Source organism: Empidonax traillii, unplaced genomic scaffold, assembly GCF_003031625.1.
Source record: "Empidonax traillii isolate 1590-97213 ecotype Southwest subspecies unplaced genomic scaffold, ASM303162v1 scaffold240:size1935192, whole genome shotgun sequence".
Lineage (NCBI taxonomy): Eukaryota > Metazoa > Chordata > Aves > Passeriformes > Tyrannidae > Empidonax > Empidonax traillii.
The window spans coordinates 322,384-338,094 of record NW_020955433.1 but is presented as its reverse complement, the minus strand read 5'-3'; the positions used below and the strand labels follow the sequence as shown (position 1 = coordinate 338,094).

General features: G+C 36.5%; 1 protein-coding gene across 1 annotated transcript in view; it reads left to right on the top strand.

Annotated features, from left to right (window-relative positions):
- The window catches only part of ARAP2 (ArfGAP with RhoGAP domain, ankyrin repeat and PH domain 2), a 123,703-nt gene that overhangs the window by 101,017 nt on the left and 6,975 nt on the right, over window positions 1-15,711 (top strand). Inside the window, exons 27-31 of the mRNA XM_027888571.1 lie at window positions 1,466-1,594; window positions 6,562-6,701; window positions 10,011-10,093; window positions 11,598-11,633; window positions 12,100-12,163. Of these exons, the coding sequence (XP_027744372.1) occupies window positions 1,466-1,594; window positions 6,562-6,701; window positions 10,011-10,093; window positions 11,598-11,633; window positions 12,100-12,163 (452 nt within the window). The remainder of the gene's footprint in view (window positions 1-1,465; window positions 1,595-6,561; window positions 6,702-10,010; window positions 10,094-11,597; window positions 11,634-12,099; window positions 12,164-15,711) is intronic.

The following is a 15,711-nucleotide window of genomic DNA, read 5'->3' as shown; positions in this document are numbered from 1 at the left end:
TCAGGTGTTGAGGAAAATATGTTCTGCTAGAGTGTAGTGCTGGACAGTCCCAAAGCAGCTGTTGACATTTCATATTCACCTACCATAGCAGAAATGAAAAATGAGATTATGGCAGCATACTTTTCCTTTCAGTACTCAAGGGACATTAGGCTAGACTGTGTGACCCAACATGAGTTCACACAGGTCTGACTTTTCAGAAGCTGTACCCAGCTCTTCTCAAGGCCTGACCTACACAAACTGGTATACAAATGGGAACTCAGATCTTTCAGAAAAATCTCTCTTTGGAAATAAAATGACATTTGGACCCACTACTCTAAGTTATAGCCCACAAAGCCATTATTAAGGCTTTTGTGTTTTCTTAAATTACAGTAGATGCTTGGTGCTGAGCAGGTAAAAGCCTTCAGAGGTGTGTTTGTGTATGCGATTAATTAGAGGGGTGAAGTGCAGTCTTTCCCTATCTACATCAGTGTTGCCTCAGGCAGTGTTGCAATACATGTCACACTCAGATTTCTGCTGGATCTGGTAATGCACATTTAGAGACTATTGCAAGATCTTCTCTACTTTCATTTGGTGTATGAACTGGGATATGTATGGAGTACTGGCTGGACTTTCTTACCACTGAGGTTTTTCTGTTCTGCGCTAGGGTTTCAGCGTTTCTCTTTTAGGATGGACAATACCTATCAACAAATATATGTCTGAACATCTGAAGTTTTGAAGTGCACACATACAGTCTAGTCGTGCCTTCATCTATTGGTACATTTATCTTGTACTTTTTGTATGAGGCTGAAATATAAAGGTGTAAATTTGGAAATTCTCTGACCACAGCAACAGGGAGAAGACCCAGTAAGACTACATGCTTCTCCCTTCTAGTAAAAGGAATGTAATGAAACCAGGAATCTGTTCCAGTCTGCTTTGATAATTAACAGACAGTATTATCCATACCAGTTGAGGATTTTCTTTCACTGTGATTGCTCCAAATTGTTTGGTTCTTTGATTGTGGAGAATTGGTAGCTGTGATGTTTCATTTTTATATTGAGCCTAGGCCAGTGAGGCACAGTATAGCTGCAGGGCTCAGTTCTGTGTGAACATATTTAGTTATGCCCTGTGATAGTTCCTAACTTTTTTATTTTGTTTGAAAGCAGTCCTTTAGTGTCTTTGCATTAAAAAATATAACTAAATACAAAAGTCACTGAATATTTGGATATTTGGATTATATATTTGCTACTGTTTGTTTAATTTTATATTCATTACCAGTGGAGATCCTGCCAGCCAAGATATTTCTGCAGAAAGTCAATTAAGTGCTTACTTGTCTTATTTTGAAAGCATTGTTCTTCTATAGCTCAAAGTCAATGAGACAGTGTTTTGTACTAGGCATGTGTAACTTGTAAAGGCCTCCAGTCTTGCTGGGTTTTGTCTTTTATTTTAATTTTGGATTTTTGTGTTTTGTTTTTCTGGCATTTTTCAGAACGTCCTTTGCATTATACAGAGAATGTGCTAGAACAAGTTCTTCACTGGAGTTCACTGCCAGAACCTGGCACTGCATATCTGATAATAAAGAGATTTCTAACAGCAGACATGATGAACCTGTACAATGGTATGTAATTTCTTTTTTATACTTAGTTTTTTCACATTTGATTGAGCAAAGTCTCCAGAACATCTATTTTAGTGCTACTTCATAAACATTATGGATTTACTGGGGGTTGTGCTGACTTTGTCCTAAAACATATAAATTATGGATGGTTTTGTTTCTACAAACTATAAGCTCTCCTACTGGAACATAAAAGTGTACAGAAATTCTGCAGTCAGTTCACAGTTTGTGAACTTCTGCTGTGAAACTCGAGACTGCTCTTTTACCTATAATACAGCTTAGCACAGTCCATCCACATGCATAATATGCTATAAATACTCTTTGTGGACTATATATACATATATCTTGTATATAAAAATTGCATTATATCTAAAATGTATGATTTATATGTAGTTATGTAATTATGTTATACCACTAACAATTTCTATTATCTAATTTGATGCCTCCAAACTAGAAAGTTAATTACACAGAATCACAGAATATTCTGAGTGGGAAGGAACCCACAAGGATTCTCAAAGTTGAGTTCCTGGCCTTGCACAAGGACAGCCCCAGAAATCACACCATGTGCCTGAGGGCATTATTCAAACAGTACTTGAATTCTGTCAGGCTTGGTACTGTGACTACTTCTCTGGGGAGCCTGTCCCAGTGTCCAACCACCCTATGAAGAATATTTTTCTAACATCTAACCTAAACCTCCCCCTGACACAGAAAGAGGAGATCAGTGCCTGCCCCTCCTCTGCCTGTCATGAGGTGATTGTAGACTGCAATGAGGTCTCTTCTCCAGGCTGAACAGACCAAGTGACTTCAGCTGCTCCTCATATGGCTTCCCCTCAAGGCCCTTTAACATCTTTGTAGCCTTACTTTGGACACTCTCTAATACCTTTATATTCTTCTTATATTGTGATGCCCAAACTTGCACACAATATTCAAGGTGAGGCCATCCCAGTGCAGAGCAGAGCGGGACAATCTCCTCCCTCACCCATCTGGTGATGCTTTGCCTGATGCCCCCAGGGCACAGTTGGCCCTCCTGGCTGCCAAGGCACTGATGACTCATATTCACCTTGCCACAGACCAGGACTCCCAGGTTTCCTTCTGCAGCCCTACTTTCCAGCATCTCATTACCGAGTCTCTACATACATCCAGGGTTGCCCTGTCCCAGGCAACATACTCATTTGAATTACATACTCAAGCAACTGAATGACTTGGAGAGTATGTGGCCTTTAAAAAAGATCTGACACCTGAAAGGAAGTGTAGGTCAAATATATAGTGGAAAAATATGATTTACAAGATTCCCCAGTCCTTTCCCTCCGCCACCAGCCCCACATAATTCCTGGATTTAAGTCTCCTGTGAAGTAGACTGCTTTGAGGGAAGTGGAAGTTTAGATGTCGCAAAATCGCTATCCTGTTTTCAGGCAGCTGAAATCCTGTATGTATGCTGTCACTGTAAAATGTGTGATGGTCACACATGATGCCTGGTTTAATGCCCATCTTATTTTATCTAATGGCTTATTCAAATATGTAATCTTTTGCTCTCTTTCTCACACACAGATGTGTATCTTGTTATGCTGTTATGCTTATTCTTCTGAAAGTAATAGCCTTCTTTCATCATGTTTTGTTCCTGTAAAAGCATATTTCACAAATATGAATGAATCTGAACAAATGTGCTATTCATGACTTCTATGTTCAACTTTCACTGTCTCTAAATGTGTAATAGCAGATCCTGAATGGAGTGAAATGGCCTAGTTCATTAAAAGCTTGATATGTGAACTCCCATCACCTCACTTAGTGTGTTGAGGTATAATCAGAAAAGGGGTCATAAGGACTGTGTGACTCACTGCTCTGAGAAACACATAAGGATTAGGCTAGTGCCAATTTACAAAATGTACTACTAGTTAAAGGGGAGATCTGCTATTTGCACTCCTTCCAGTCTCTTAAATAGTACTTCCATTTGTTATTGCAACCCGTCACAGTAATTGATTGCATCAGTTTAAGTGAGTTTGATCTTAGTCTAGCCACATTGTCTTTTGACTTATTACATTTATTGATAATTTTTCTGTTTGCTTTGAAATAATTAAAACCTTATTAAATAAGTTATATTGGTTTTCTTAGTGGTTTGAAAAGGAAAGTCTCTGCCATATTGCAGACTTACAACGTCAATATCTGCAAACTCCATACGGCAGAAAAATCTTTTCTCGAGAGTGGAATTGCTATTTTAAGGAACTTTTACATGGTGAAGGTGCTTAATTTCTGAAACATTACTTTTTTCTAACTGTTATAATAATGTTTAAAATAAATGAATTCTGTGTAGAGTTTTTGAGTACACTTTTAGCTTGTAAAGTTACTCCAAAAATTAGCAATACTTAGGAGCAAGTTCACTAGCTTGAGCAAAACAGTGTATATATAATATAAGTGTAGGCACAGATGCAGAGAAAGTCTGCCCCATTCGTCCACATTTTTTATTTGCAGGAATCGACACATTACTTGTTTCTATTTCCAATTTTTTGTATGTACACACTTTTAAAACAAGAAAGTAGCTATTTCAGGACACAAAGATAAGGGCTTTTTGGATAAATGGGATACTTGCATCACTAGATAGTGTCAGAGTGAGAAAATACACAGAATGAGATCACTGGGGAAGGGATGTTCCCAATATTTAGAGTAGGAGGCACTTGGTTATGCTGTGGCTCTCCATCTCAAAGTGTACAGGAAATAACTGCTGGCTTGAAGGGGAGACTTTAGTCTTTCCTGTCTTTTACACTCTTTTTGTGGATAATTTCTCTTCAGTGAGTAATGGGGCTCAGGCCAGATGTCCAACCACTAGTACCTGAAGTGTGTTTTTTAACAGTGGATTTAGTGCATATAAATGGACAACTGGATGGATGTCCTCCTCATTTGAAGTAAAATTAATAGGGCTGTGATCATATTATGTTTACACTTAATGTCATAAATTTCCCTTTGTTACCTGATTTATGTTATAACCTTAATTATTTTAGTCCTGATATTTTTTTTTAATTAATGTTACCTCAGAGTTTTTGTCATCATCACTTCTCTTTTTTTTCTTCCAGAGACTTGAAAGGTGTTTGAAATAATGTTGGTTCAATAGTGAGCCTAAAGGAACAACTCTATTAAGCCTCATTTCATCTTGGCAACTTATCATTGTCTTCCCTGTCAGTGCATCTTTTCCCATGTTCCTTGTACATAGTACATTCTCCTTTTTCCTAAATTTCATACTTATTCTCATCTTGTCCATTTTAAACTAATTTCTCCTGCTGTGCAATATCAAACGTTATATTAGGGTCTAGATGTATATTTTCTCTTGTCTAGAAATCAGTTTCCCTTTTCCAGGAAAAAAGTGTTAGTTTATTTGTATTGATATGTTTCAATAAATTTGTGGTGAGTTTTCCACTTTCTAAAACAGATCTTTAGTTACTCTTTCTTGACAATTTATTCCATGGCTTTTCATGCTTGTTGCAGGAGCACTCTTTCAAGTGCTCTTCAGAAGGGCAAGGTATGTATTATATTTTGTTGAAAGAGATACTCAGTACAGCTTCATTCTTTCAAGGCCCTTTTTCTTCTCCTTACCTGAAAATTCCTAACATTACAGTTTTATTTGTTAGAAAAATATGAGACAATAGATTCACTATAAAGTGTGTGTATGTAGGTTCTTGAAATTTTACCAGTAAAGAGTTGTATAATTTGAGTGGGAAGTATTGATTTCTGAGAACAGGGACTATTATTCAGAGATTTTCTTTGAAATGCAAGCTTCTAAACCATAGGTGGATCAATCCTGGATGGATGAAGTGCATTTAGTTCCTAGTAGTTCCAAAGTTCTAGCAAGTTTAGCATGTTTTGCAAAGTTTGTATCTGAAAAATACATTCTGCTTAGGACACATTCTGATTATTTTAGATTTACTTTCTAAGATCTTTGTAAGTATCAAGTGTTTGATAGATTTGCTGTGGTGGGAGTGCTGTGAAGTTTAGAATGAGTTTTTGTCATGTTGAGAGCTGTGTGCAGAAATTTAAAATCTTCCAGTTTGGTACAGATGTGGAAGTTTCCTGCTACTCTCATTTGGTATGGTTCAAAAACAATAAAAGAAAAAAAACTTGTGATTGTGTGGATAAGAATTCACATTCTATTCTGAAAATGAAATAAATATTCCTATTGGCAAATACATTAGTGCTTTCTTTTAGCTTTGCATGTATATTTTCACTTAATATATGAGGAAATCTAAGTAACTTCTGATTTTAATTGTTGAAATGTGTCATTTCTGGCTTTAGTTTTGATCTTAAATTCTAATAAAAATACTTGGAAATTTTCTTTTGAGATTTTTCCTTTCATGGCAAGCATGCTAATGAGAATGTAGTTGATTTTATTTGACAAAATCATAGCAGTTTATTATCTTTTTAATTTCTGTTACCTATTTAAATGTTTTTCATTACTTCAGATTTTACAGAGATACAAAGCAAGAGTAAAATCAGAGTCACAAATTTCAATTATCTTCTTTTTGCAAAAAATTAGGAGGATTAATTTAATTCCCACTTTTTAAACAACTGGTTTTCAGGCAGTATGAAAGATGAGGTTGAGAAAAACTTTTCCAGGTAGTCCCAATGTCTCTCTGCACTGTACAGATGACAGTAGAATCTGACTCTAGTTTTGAAGTATAATCTAACTAGGTTTCTTAGATACACTTTGAAGTGTGTTTGCATAATTGGAGGTTTGGATGTTTGAGACCAAATATCACTTGTGTACTTTTGGTGCATGCGCAACTGTGCATCTAATGCATTAATATGTTTTTCACTATTAAAATCTTCACCAGTAAACAAGCATGGAATAACTGTCAACAGGTTCTTTAAAAGAAGAGCAAAACCCATAAATAATAGAATACAGGTGGTTGCAAACAGTACCATGCAATTGGTACAGCTTCCACTGTTGTAACATCTTCTAACAAAATGCTTTTTTTTTTTCTTGGTAGAGAAAAATGAGAAAGGTAGCGTGAAAGCAGGCAATCTGAAGTACAAAGAAGAACCATCAAAACTGCTTTCTGGAAACAAGTTTCAAGACCGTTATTTTGTGTTACGGGAAGGAAATTTGCTTCTTTATAAGGATATGAAGGTACAGCAGACAAGCTCTCCACCAAACTCTGAAGTGCTCACTTAAGCTTTCTATCTTGTATGATCAACATTACTCATTAAATGGCAACTTCTAGAGTCTGGGGTTGAAGAACAAGATTTTTGTCTTACTGTTTCATTGGTGCGTTAGTAAAAGGAGTTTGTGTGAGTTTGTCATTTGCTTTCGTAGTTACCCGTTCCTATAAGCTTTAAAAATTGAAAATAAACCAGTGTTTAGAAATGCCTATAGCTTGTGCTGTCACTAAGTTTTTTGAAAACCTACTGTAGAGAGCAGTATTAGAAGTAATATGGAACTTAAGTGAGCTGCATGCCATTTTTTTCTTGGCCTTTAAAAATGACAAGCAACAGGGTTCTTATACCTTTTATACCTAAAAAGTCTCATGATAGAAGAAATTTTAGGAAAGAAAAACTGAATACACTAACAAATATCTTTCTCTCCTTTCCAGCAACAATTTTCAGGTGTATTCTCAGTCATCTAAAAACTAGTATTGATGATTAGATATATCTCAGAAGCGAACTTAATCATACTTAATAGCACCATGGGTTCAGTTTTAAATATTTCAATGGGAGTTTTCTTAAAACAGTGATTTTTGTTGTATTAAAGTATAAAGTAAATAATATTAATTGTGAACTATGTTTTCATTTTGGTTTTGATAATTTCTAGTTTAAAAAAAAAACAGCTCAAAGTTTCAAGTGCTTTTATTTTTGCTGACTGCTGGTTCTTCCCATCCAGCAAATATAGATGTATACTTGCTGACCTTCATAAAGTACTTTTTTAAAGACATATCCCTTGCTAAGGTAAACTGATGCACTGTGTCTTCTTGTAATGCTGTGGATATAATCTTAATGTCCCCAGAATGTCAAAAATTTTGTCCCATAATTTAGTGCTAAAATTCAAACTGGCACATATGTGAGAATAAATTAATATGCTCATAAAATCTTAATTAGTATCTTGGAAAGATTTTATGATAGAATTATTGTACTACTTTATAATCTCCTTTTTTTAAGCCATTCTGATTCATAAAACCTTGAATTTCCCTTGAAGCTCGGGAGTTTTGAACAGTGTTACTTGTAAACGACTTCACTTTTATTTAAAAAACTAACAAACAAACAAACAAAAAACAAATGGAAATACCATTCTGATCAAATAGTGTATATCAACTTGTTTTATTTTCTTTTGTGAGATGTTCATCTACCACTAATAATCTTGATTTAATTTTAGTCCTGTTTAGAAATGAATAGTAGGAAAGCTGCATGTACTAATTAATTTATAAATCCTCATTAACAGCAAATTAAGTTTGTATATGCAGGTGGAGATACATTCTGTTAAGTGTTTCTCTTGTTCAAGAGCAATTATCAAAAAGTGAAAAGTTTCCATGAACACTGTATGTTAAATTACTGTTGTGTACTAATTGACTGAAGTAATTTACACCTCTAATGTTCTGTTGCTGAGAGATAAGCTGACAGACAGACAAATGGCTTCCTTGAAGTACATTTTTGTGAGAAGTATATAGTTGTTTAAGTAAATAGTATGTTTTGCAGGGGTGCTTTTTGTCCTGGCAGTACCCTTCTTTTAAGCAGGAAGTTACACAGCAATACCAACCATAAAACTGTTGTGTGGGTTTTTTTGTTTGTTTTGTTTTCTTAAGTATTATGCCATCAGATTTGACTCTTTTTCCCAACACTGAAGTGTTGAGGGTTGAAAGCTCCAGAGGGAAAAATTGAGAATCCGTGGACAGTAAACACTAGAGAGTAGCTTTATGTACTGGGATTGTAAGATTTATAAGTTGCTTGATGGGTTTTTTTCCTAAATTGAAAGCTAAAACACTTAACGTAAAAGTACTAAAGGGTTGTTATTGTGTTGTGTTAGATGCTAGTTGTACTCTGTAGTAGAATAGTGTACATGAGAACTTTATTGTTTGCTTTCAGCACTTCATCTTCCAGGCACGTTCAGTTCTCATACGCAGTGTGGGTATATGTCTGTTGTATGTTGGCTAAATGTAGTTTGTTCAAGAAAGAACATGGAAAGAATTAAATGAACCTCAGGAGCTCTCTAGTCCAACCTCCTGTGCACAGCAGGGGTAGTAACTGAGGTCAGGACCTGGGATTGATTCAGTTAGGTCTTGAAAAACTCTGAGAATAAAGATCAAGTTCAAGGTGCTGCACCTGGATCAGGGCAACCCCCATTATCGACGCAGGCTGGGGGATGGTAAGGTTGAGAGCAGCCCTGCTGAGAAGGACTTGAGGGTGCTGGTGGATGAAAGGCTGGACGTGATCCAGCAATGTGCACTTGCAGCTCAGAAAGCCAGTTGTATCCTGGGCTGCACCCAAAGAAGTGTGGCCAGCAGGATGAGATGATTAGGACTCTCTACTCTTCTCTGGTGGAACCCTTCCTAGAGTACTGCATCCACCTCTGGGGTCCACAGCACAGGAAGGACATAGCCTGTTGAAGCGAGTGCAAAGGAAGGTCACCAAGTTGATTAGAGAGACTGAGCACCTCTCCTACAAGGAAAGGCTGAAAGAATTGTGTTTCTTCATCCTGGAAAAGAAACAGCTTAGGAATGACCTAATTATGGCCTTCCAGTACCTGAGGGGAGCCCACAAGAAAGACGGAGAAGACCTTTTACAAGAGCATGTAGTGACAGGACAAGGGGGAATGGCTTCAAACTGAAAGAGAGTAGTTTTAGACTGGATATTAGGAAGAAATTCTATGGGACTGGTGAGGCACTGGAACATTGTCTAGAGAAGTTGGGGATGTGCCATCTCTGTAAGTGTTCCGTACCAGGTTGGATGAAGCTCTGAGCAACCTGGTCTAGTGAAAAGTGTTCCTGTCCATGGCAGGGGAATTGGATGATCTTTAAGGTCCCTTCAAACCCAAACCATTCTATGATTCTATTATCTGAAGCAAATTCTCACTGTAGTATTGTCCATCCCATAGAAGTGCGCCTTTAAGAGAGGGCAACCCCACCTCTTATTTTTCCTGTCTCTCTCAAAGAGCTTGTGTTCACATATAACAGCACTCCAGTTTTTTTAATAAATAGCACCACATCTTCATTATTCTAACTGTTACAGTTTTGTGATTTCATGTGAACCTTAAGTTCTTAATTAGTCTGCTTCCAGTAATAGTGATGGGTACACTTTTTTAGTGGAAAAGAAAGAGACAAAGAAATGTAATGATCTGCCACAAAAGAGGGGTGCAGTCCACTGAAGAAGCCTAACTGTGAAGTCAGTCATGTGGCATTTTCTTTTGCACATTCCTGATAAAATAATTAGAATCTTATTTTACTTGCAGGCTAGCAAACCTGAAAAAGTGTTACCTGTCAGTTCCCTGAAGCTTTATCTTGGAGTGAAAAAGAAAATGAAGCCACCAACAAAGTAAGAATAGAAAAGAAAATAAGTCAAACACTATGTAGCAAGGTACTTGTATCATCAAGAAAGGGGAACATAAAACATTGTGGAACAAGGAAAAGTCAAGAAGGCAATAGCAGTATGCTGAACTAAATTATTCTCTATAATATTATTTGCTCTGTTCTTATCTCTTTTTTCATGTTCCATGTTAACTCTTCTGTGCTACGAAATTACTTTATTGATTGCCTTTCCTTAATCTAAAGTGCATTTATTATCTCTTGTGGATATGTTAGCTCTTAGCTCACTTAGTTTTGTGGTATGTGTCCTGAATTTCATTGATGAACACACCTTCCTTGCACCAAGTAAAAAGAGAGAAGAGAAAGCCGGATAGTCATGGCCTTTAGTGGCAGTTCCTGTTGTTCAGTAGAGTATTTTCCTTTTTCAGGGTCTTTGTTATTTTGATGTATCTTCTAGCTGAACACTACAGTGCCCTTTACAAACATCAGTGATTATATCTCTGGAAAAGAGCAGTGAAAAATGACACCTGTTTTTCTCAGGTGTTTCCAGTTCTTGTTCAGTCAAAGCTTTGAGACACTGAGACAATGCACATAGGATCTTATCCCAGGGGGAGTCTAGGTTGGCTGTAGCCTTTAAACAGATCTGCTTGAACTTTTCCTTTAAAGTAGAAAAATCAAAATACCCTAAAAACATCTGTAAATTTCAAAGATTAGCCATTTTAAAGAAAAAGTTGGTGTTTCTTTGTGTGTTTTTTGTTGGGTTTGTTTTGGGGTTTTTTGGTTTTGTTTTTTTTTTTGGGGGGGGTTGGTGTTTTATTTGTTTGTTCTTTGGTTTTGTGCGTGTTTTTTGTTTGGTTGGTTTTTTTGGTTTTTTTTAAGTTGAACAGAGAAGGAGTAGGAGATTAATCCAAAGTAGGAGTAAAAAGATTATGTAAATTAATCTTTGCAGGTGGGGCTTTTCCTTCAGTTTTATTTTTATTCTACTTTAAAAGGTAGAACTTGCCAAGTGTCTTCTGGATTTTCAGAAGTGTCTGTGTTTGTTTGACCTCAGAGGCTTCATTGTGTACCCACTCCCTTTTTGTTTTCCCAGCAGTTATTAAATCCCCATAAACTCATGTGATTCCTTTTGTTTATGGTGCAAGCATAACTCTCTTTACTCTGAGATTTCCTCACTGTGGTAGACTCTCTGCTGGACAGTTTTACTTCCAACACCTTTCAGAAAATAAAACCACAGCCAAAATGAGGCAAGGTGTTAGCCACCATCTGCAGGGCTTCGCTATAACCCTTTGTCCAGAACAAAATGTTCATTACCTGTGAATCAACTGTAAGAAAATGAGAAAAACCCATCCTCAAACCCACAGTTCATTCTAGATTTGTGCCTCACATTTAAACTTTTCAATTTAATTTTGTTATTTTTCAACTTAAAAGCACTACATAAAAGTAATTAATCTCTGCAGTTTGAAGAATATGTCCCTGTATATGGAACTGATTTTTGAAAATTTTCTTTCTTTCAGCTGGGGACTTGCAGTATTTTCTGAAAAGCACCAGTGGTAGGTAAACATGAAACACATGATTGGTTTAACTTCACTGTCTAATATTTGTTGAAATATTCAATTGCGAAATAAGAGTGAAAATTAATGGACATTATTTTGCTTGCATGTTGACTTTTTGTTAGGATTCTTTTAAATAAAAAAAGCCCTCTTAATTCATCTGTTTTGTTCAGCTCTTGGGGTTAGGTGTCTGTCTTCTGTGACCAGAAACAAACAATAGTCATTAAGTTAGAATGATAGATTTTAATCCTATGCCCATGCTTGAAATGAATCACAGGCAAAGTACGGTAAAGTGATAATCTGAATCATTTATATATCTCTGTTTTTTTTCTGCGAGTGCTAGTAATAAATATAGACATAATGAATGAAGGTAAGAACTGTTTGAAGTAGTTTAGAAGGGTATTTAATGTTTAATTGCAACAGAAATTTTCATTGTTTTCCTTGTTAATTACTTATTGTGTTCTAGGTATATATGTTGTGATGGACAAGATGTGCAGATGGAGTGGATGATCAGCATTTTTATTGCACAGGTACTAATCTGATCAAAGAAATGTAATATGCTGCTGTTATGAAAATCCCATTAAACAATATGTATGTGTTTATATATAAGGTTCAATGCCAGTGTTTCTGTAATACTTAATGTAATAAAGCTGCCTAAAGGTGGGTCTTAGTCTATGAAGACTGTGAGTGCTTTGGAAGCAAAAAGAATATTGGATTCTGGCATCACTACTACACCCCACTGTGTTGTATGGAAGCTGGTTAAAGCAGGGCAATTAATTTTGTTTGTGGAAACTTCTTGTGGGTAGAATTCTGGCCATTGTCTTAAAGGGTGTGTCTGTGTGCTACAACACCTAAGTACTATTTCTCTTCTCACTAGTTTGAGGGTTGCTAAAGTCATGAAAGAGGGCTGTCCTGTTTAAAAACATAGTGGTGTGAAGTAGCCCTGTTGAAGAACTGTGCCAATATGGCTGTATTTCTCTGGTGTCCAGATTAGCTTAGTTAACTCTGACAATCCATTGTGTTGGGTAGGCATTATCCTGAAGTACTCTTTTGCTTGCTACTAGATTGTAAGGAGGGTGTATGTTTGAGTGCCATATAACACATTCTTGGAAATGGAATTTAATATGTACATAGGATAAGTGAAAGTAAAAGAGATGGGAAGAATTCGACCGCACAGGAGACTGGAACATAGTTTAAGATGTTAACAGAATCTTATGGCTCTGTCAGATTTTTCTTGTCTTTCCCATGATGTCAAGGAGCCTTGCAGAATATCACTGTGAATAAACAATGCTAGATTTATGATAACCTGTGAGTTTTATGTGTTGCGTAAAGTGGACTGGGCACAAGACTGTTGAAACACATACTTCTTAGAGGCTTTCTAAAACAAAGTCTGACTTTCATAGATAGTAGTAGCGCTGCAAGTACAATGCATGTCTTGAAAGTAAGACTTCCAAATTCTTGTCTTATTCAGCTTCCTTTAACTGAAGTAACTAGTGTAGTTTCCATGGAAACAGCCACCAGCCCTGGCATACATCTCGTGGGCATAACACGAGCAGTGTCACAGCAAATAGACTCAGAGGTTATTGATATAGGATACTTAGAAATAACTCATGCAAGCTTGCTAACTGTTGAAGTCCATTTGATGTAAAATAACAAGAAAGGCAATTTTTTAGGATTCTGCTCAGGTACTGTGGTATGTAAAATCTTCGTTTGACAATATAGATAAAAAACTGACAGTCGCTGCCCAATGTTCAGGATAATTTAAGAAAAAATAATAATTTCATGTTCATTAAAAGAAATTTGCTATTAATAAATGATTTTTTTTAAACTTTATTCCAGTGAATGAACAGTGCAATGAATTAGCACACTAATGAGCAACATTGGAAGGGGTTTTTCGTTTAGTTTGGTCTTTTTGTGGTATCTGTTGATTTTTTATCGGCATTCTGGACATCAGTAATGTCAGTCTATGAACCAAATGAGAAATAGTGTGCTAATGATGCAGGTTTTTTGTATTGTTCTTATTGCAATCTACTGCTTTAAGTTACAGAGAAAAGCTCCTTGAGAGTGCAGTGGCTCATATCAGTAAAGCTTGCTGTAAGATCTCTAAAAAGTTTTGTATCAGACAGCAGCAGGCAATTATTATCACATTGTCCCATTTCTAAACCAGAAAACTGTAAATATCATCTGAGGTTATTTCTAGTTAGAATTTTCAAGTTGATACCATCTTTAGGGAAAACAGCTTGTTTTTTACCAGAGATGCTATCACTGTATTTGAAGACACTTATGTTAGAGAGACTGCCGGCAACATATTTTCTTCGTTGGTGGAATTACTTAGATTAAAAACAAAAAAATCCTGTAAAGTAGGTTTTGAAGTGTTAAGACATTGCCGTTTAATGATCCCTTGCAATTAGGAGGGACATAAACCAATGTTATTGTGCTCCTCAGTGCTTGAGCAGAGTAAGACTTTATTGGTAATTATTATCAGTAAGACAGTAGTACTATTCTTTTTTTCCCTGCTTTCAGATCATATTTATTCCTATAGTATAAAAAGTACAGAGGATATAAATAGCAAAGAGTAGGTGCCCCACTGCAATCCAGTGACAAGAATACTTTTGATACAGATGATCAAGTTAACCCAGAGATTATTAATCTTTTACTCCAAGATGGTAAATACTGCGAGTGTTTGAAGGAGGAGCAATATTTCTTTCAGTTCTATGCAAAATCATACTGAAAAGCATGGTTGAAACTTGATTCTTGAATTCTGTAATAGTTCTGTACAAAATCACTTAAGAGCATACATAGCACAGACTTGGAAGTAATTTATGGGTACAAGGATGGACACAATGGTATTCTTCCAGTTCTGTTGCCTTTGATCAACTAGAGGCACATTATACTAACATGAGGTGCTGTTGAACAGATGGGTCAAAACTATGAATAAATACATTTTTTATGTGGCCTCATACGCTGCTAGTATTTCTGATGTACTTTCCCAGAGGTCTATTTTAAGAAATGTTACAGGCACAAAACAGAAATCAGGCTGCTTAATTGACAGGGATAGCTTCCTTAAGCTTGCTGGGAATTAAGGTAGGCAATTTTCTTCAGAGTCTGATTAAAGTTTCTCAGTCACTTTCTGGATTGCATTTATGTCTTGTGTCTTGATCCGCAGTAAACTGATTTTGGTTAGCAAGAGCAACTCTTTCAGATAATACCTTCTCGCTTCATTGGAAGAAAATGTTCTTAATGCTCACTGGGGAGAAACAGGCTTTTACATCATCCTGATGCGTGCGAGTTTTTTACTCCATAAAGATGTGAATCTATAAAATACTTTGAATTTGGAATTGGGGCTTCCAATTTCTGGACTGCTATCATAAGTCAATAGTCACTGATTCTGATGGCTTTTTACTAGTAATGCTGTTTTTTCTTGCAGACCACCTGCAAGTATGATCATAGCTCTTCAACTGTGTTTTTAAATACAGTCTTGAAGAGACTTCATGAATTTGCAGTTCTAGCTTGCTAGTTTCTTTTGGAATTCTGCTAATTTAGCTATACCCTTGTACATTCTCTTTGATTCACAGTATGTCATGTTGAAGATTTTTCAGTAAAATACTCATATACTACCTTGTCCTCAGATCTCTTTTTCTGGTGTCCCAGGTTGGACTTGGCTCCCAGCCAAGTACCTGGACCACAGTGAAAAAAACCTTCCCTCTCTCGGGCAGACTGAAAAGACCACACAAAATCAAAAGAACCCAAACCAAACCGAATTCCAAGTAACACACATTTATATATATAAATAGAATTATATACAAGATATTACCCATAGGGAACCCCCCAAAAGGGAAAAAGAAAGGGAAAGAAAAAAGGGAAAAAAAGGGACAAAACCCAAATACTTTCCTCAAGATAGAGAACCACACCAAACAACCGCCAGCACTCTCCGTTTCTCAAGGCCAAGCAGGCGCACCAGGCCTCACTCCTTCACCCGGGCAGAATGATAGCAAAGAACCTTCACTTTCAGTCCACCAGAAGAAAGAGAGCGAGAGCTTCCTCTCCCTGCTTGTTTACAACCTTGCTTACATAAAAA